This window comes from Mus caroli, chromosome 11, assembly GCF_900094665.2.
Source record: "Mus caroli chromosome 11, CAROLI_EIJ_v1.1, whole genome shotgun sequence".
NCBI classification, from domain to species: Eukaryota; Metazoa; Chordata; class Mammalia; order Rodentia; family Muridae; genus Mus; species Mus caroli.
The window spans coordinates 54,285,194-54,290,295 of record NC_034580.1 but is presented as its reverse complement, the minus strand read 5'-3'; the positions used below and the strand labels follow the sequence as shown (position 1 = coordinate 54,290,295).

The following is a 5,102-nucleotide window of genomic DNA, read 5'->3' as shown; positions in this document are numbered from 1 at the left end:
AAAAAAAAAAAAAAAAAAAAAAAAAAAAAAAAAAAAACCAACCAAAATATCTTCTATTCGACATTGCTATCTTAGAGGAGTACCTTCCCTTTTAAAGTTCAGGCTAGCTCCATGTTTTGGCCAGAGCTCTCTGGATGAACAGAGCTCATAGTATATATAATTTATTAGAGTGCTTTACAGGCTGTGGTTTAGCTAGTTCAATACTAGCTGTCCCCCAACAGAGAGCCATGGGCAACCCATGAGGCCGGATGTCTCTGTTGGTCCTCAGTAGACACTGGAATCCTAAAAAAGTAGATTCTAATAGCAGCAAAGGCAAGCTTTGGTGGCAGGAGAGACAGACTTGCCAATGGGAGGGGAGACAAGCAGGTAAGGAGTAGAAGCTTCCTTCTTCCACATTCCATTATATAGCCTGTCATGAAGTTGTGCTTCAGGATTAGGGTAGGTCCTCTAACCTCAAATGATCCAGTCAAGAAAAATCGCTCACAAGCATTCCCAGCCTCTCAGGTTTTAGTTGATTCCAGATGTAGCCAAGGTGACAACCAACAATAGCCATTACACTCCTCAAGCTAGGAAGATTATGACATCTAAATTTTTAAAAATAAGGGTTGTGGCTCAGTTGGCAGAGTCCTTGTTTAGAATACAAGAAGTCCTTAGCAGGATCCCTAGTGATGCATAATAGCACACATGTCCTTCTAGCACTCCAAAGATGGAGGCAAGCAGATCTGGGGTTCAAGGCTGGCCTGAACTGTATTTGAGGCAAGCTACACGAGACCCTCCCTGACTCAACGTATTCACAATAAAAATTTCAAATAATTGTCATGTTAGGAATTTCCAGTTGTAAATAGCATATGTGTGTGTGTGTGTGTATGTATATGTGTATATCTATATGTATATCTATCTCTATCTATCTATCTATCTATCATCTATTTATCTATATGTTATTGTCCCATGGATATGTTTCTGTAGGTAAAGTACAAGTGTGTCCTGTCCTGGCAGGGCCATTGCTAGAGTGCAAACAAATCTTGTCCCGTAAGGATCTCTCTGTCAGAGGTTAGATTACATCCCTAGTCACACAAGGATTGGGGGCGTGTCCAAACCCTTCGTCTATCAGAGTGGAATTGTCCAATCAGGCCGCATCTCGAGCGGAGGGGCGGGGTAGGATGCTTTACTCTCGCGGTGTTTGGTTCTTTTCACTGTTTAGTTCTTGTTCAGGTTCCGTTTCTTAAGGTTCTATGTGTGGCTCACAGCTGTGTATGGTGGCTCCGCTGTAGCTAGCGTCCCTATGAGGTGCAGACGACGGCGACGCGGGACAGCAGAAATTCGGAAATGGTGAGCGTTCCGGCCGACGCTGGCTACATCCAACCAGGACCAGCCGCAGGGAAGGCCTCCATAGCTGGTGTCTGCGGCCCGATCCCCGGTGCTGTCCGGTGTCCTCTGTGGTCTAGGTCCCCTCGCTTCCCATCTGCCCTCGGCGGCGGCCTGGCCGACTCACCTCAGGACTTGGGGCGTCATGGCCGACCCACCTTAGGACTTGGGACGCTGGCTTCTTGGTTGTGGGTTCCCGCCCGTCAGGCATGGCTGAGCTTTCCCGAGCCTTGGAAAGTGGGGTCTCAATCTACTTTTTCTTCGCCTGCCTGTCCCACGCCCCCGTGTTCACAGTGAAGCCCCAAAATTCCAGTCTTTAGGGCCGTCCCCCAGCTAGTCTCAGGACACCGATGGTTGGTTAGTAGGGAAAAGCCGAGAGTGGAGATTTCGACAGTGCGGGCACCGTGGAAGCTCCTACCCCAATTGATCTTTGGACAGGAGCTCTAGCCAGACAAAAAACAAGCTTAAACACAGCAGCCTCCATGCAAGGTGGGCCCCGCCCATCTTTGTCTCCGCTCATTTGAGACCTGGAGGGGACTAGGTGTTTCTCTGGAGATGGCTCCTGCTTCTGTGAAGGGCTGTCCTTCCATGAATCCTGGGTGACTGCAGGTTAAGGACCATAACTTATCTCTGTGCCCTCAGCGGCAGAGTGAAGGCCGGGATGCCAGGCGCTCATCCCGCCTTTATTTGTGGCTGTATGTGGATACACACACGTGTATGGGTGTCAGATTCCCTGGAGCTAATGGTATGGGCGGTTATGAGCTGCTCCAAAGTGGTTGCTGGAAACTGAACTCCATCCAGCTTTCTTCAAGAGCAACAAATGCTCTTCACCACTGAGCCATCTCTGCAGCGCCCCCCACCCTCAACAGTTTCAGTACCAGTATTCTCAAATGCCAACTTGTAGTGTAAAAGGTTTTAAAAGTGACAACCATTACTGTTTATTTTCGTTGCTAAATAAATAGAAATTGACACAATATTTTTTTCATTTCCTGTTAGTAATGGTCCCAGGTTCAGAACTGCCAGATGCTGACAAATTTCTTATAGCTGCCAGATGTCCTAGCATAAAGTTGACCTTTTATCATCCACTTAGACAGCAGCCTGAGATCTGGGGTGAAACCTCTTCGAGGAGCTGGAGCAATCAAATAGTCCTCATCTCATTAGTTCATTTTTTCCTTCTTTTTAAAATATTTATTTTATGTATATGAGTACACTATTGTTGTCTTCAGACACACCAGAGAAGGGCATTGGATCCCATTACAGATGCTTGTGAGCTACCATGTGGTTGCTGGGAATTGAACTCAGGACCTCTGGAAGAGCAGTCAGAGCTCTTAACTGCTGAGCCATCTCTCCAGCCCCCTCCTTTTTTTTTTTTAAGATTTATTTATTATTATACATAAGTACACTGTAGCTGTCTTCAGACACACCAGGAGAGGGCATCAGCTCTCATTACAGGTAGTTGTGAGCCACCATGTGGTTGCTGAGATTTGAACTCAGGACCTTTGGAAGAGCAGTCAGTGCTCTTACCCTCTGAGCCATCTCGCCAGCCCCCCCTTTTTTTTTTTTTTTTTTTTAAGGATTTATATATTGTGTATACATCTTCTGCCTGCATGTATGCCTGCAGGCCAGAAAAGGGCAGCAGATCTTATTATAGATGGGTTGAGGCACAATGTGGTTGCTGGGAATTGACTTCAGGACCTCTGGAAGAGCAGAGAGTGCTCTTAACCGCTGAGTGGTCTCTCCAGCCCCGTAGTTAATTCTTAGGGACATTATCTTCCTCTAAGCTTAGCTCCACTCCTAGGAATCATTGTTTAGTTAGGTGCTGGTGAATGCGGGCCTCAGAGCAGCACTTCCTGCCATCTCCAGTCTCTCAGTTGTTAGGGGAGAAAACCTTCTCTCAAGGGATTAGAAAGAAAACCTCCAGCGTGCAGTGGGACAGAAGCTGACACTGTGTTTGAGTCAGTCCAGTGTCTCCCGCGGAGGTGTGGCTGGTGAGATTTTCAGCAGCACTAGGGTGAGAGAACAGCCTTATTTGGCACTTGATCCTGACAGGTCTGTGTGGTCTTCAGGACTGCCTCCTTTTTTATAGTCATCACCTTGAAATCATTGCTCATTTATTTGAATCTCAGCTTTTCAATAAGTATGAATTGTACTCAGAGCTGAATAAGGTAAATATTCTTTTTAGACAGGGTTTCTCTGTGTAACCCTGGCTGGCCTGGAACTCATTCTGTAGACCAGGCTGGCCTGGAACTCAGAGATCCACCTGCCTCTGCCTCCTGAGTGCTGGAATTAAAGCTGTGTCACTCAGCAAGGTGAAATACTCTTGAAGCTAGCAAGAAGTAGTTTTCAACAACAACAAAAAGTGGAGCTTCACTTTCTCTGATTTTCTTTTAACACTTTGCTTCCCCTAGCATATGCAGTAACATTTCTGGGATGTTTTGATTGGGGCAAGTCAGGGGGTGTCATATGGGCCTAGACTCACATATTGAGAAAACTTTAGTTTCCCATCGTTGTTGTAAAAACGAATACATTTCCACAAAGTACGTTAGATGAACTTGTAAATTACTAAGTTGGCTTTGTTGTTGTTGAGATAGGGTCTTACTATGTAGCGTTGACTGGCCTGGAACTTGCTGTGTAGACCAACAGGTGGGCCTCCAGCTCAGAATCGCCTGTCTCAGCCTTGAGAGTACTGGGATTAGAAGGATGTGCTACCAGACTAATATATATAAAACATTGTCTCAAAAAAACAGAACGGAATGTCTGGAGGATAGGATTTAAAATGATCTTCTAAGTAATTCTTTTCTCTTTTTTTAAACCCAAGTATAAGTATAGATTTGTCAATTATAATCATGTTCACAAATAGCTAGTTTTTGCTATAATGCATTATTTTCATTTGATCTATTTTTATTATTTATTTGTGTGTGTTTGTTTGCATGTGTGTTAGTTAGGGTTTCTACTGCTGCAATGAGATACCACCAAAAAGCAAGTTGGGATGGAAAGGGATTATTTTGCTTACCCTTTTATACACTGTGTTTCAATGAAGGACATCAGGACAAGGACTCAAGCAAAACAGGATCCTGGAGGCAGGGCTGATGCAGAGGCCATGGAGGGTGCTGCTTACTGGCTTGCTTCACATGGCTTGCTCAGTCTGCTTTCCTATAAAACTCAGAACTACCAGCCCAGGGATAGCACCACCCACAATGGGCTGGACCCTTTCCTATTGATCACTAATTGAGAAAATGCCTTACAGCTAGATCTCACAATGCCATTTCTTCAAGTGAGATTCCTTTTTCTCTTATGAATCTAACTTGTGTCAAGTTGCCACAATACAGCCTGCATGCCAAGCTGTGTGTGTGAAGTCTGAGAACAGGTGTAGAGTTAGAAATTGAAATCATACCATCAGCATTAGATAGAGCAAATGCCTTCCTTACCTGCTGAACCATTTCATTAGCCCAATTAATTGGTGTATTTATTTATTTTTTTAAGATATAGTCTCACTATGTAGTCTTGTTTGTCCTGGAACTTTCTGTGGGGTTGAAGATATACACCATCCTGCCTAGCTTTTATTAATTTTGTTTTATTTCTTGAGGCAGGGTCTCATATATCCCTGGCCCATTTGGGTTTTTTGTTGTTGTTGTTGTTGTTAAAGATATATCATTTTTTTTTTTTTTTTTTTTTTTTTTTTTTTTTTTTAGATTATGACTATCATAGCCCAGACGATCCTGGAAGGCGTCCTCTGG

The 5,102-nt window shown here is 44.4% G+C and overlaps 1 protein-coding gene across 1 annotated transcript in view; it reads left to right on the top strand.

The window, feature by feature from the left end:
• The window catches only part of LOC110304350 (zinc finger protein 709-like), a 17,387-nt gene that overhangs the window by 5,321 nt on the left and 6,964 nt on the right, over positions 1–5,102 (top strand). The window contains exon 2 of the mRNA XM_021175661.2: positions 1,294–1,329. Coding sequence (XP_021031320.2) covers positions 1,294–1,329 — 36 coding nt within the window. The remainder of the gene's footprint in view (positions 1–1,293; positions 1,330–5,102) is intronic.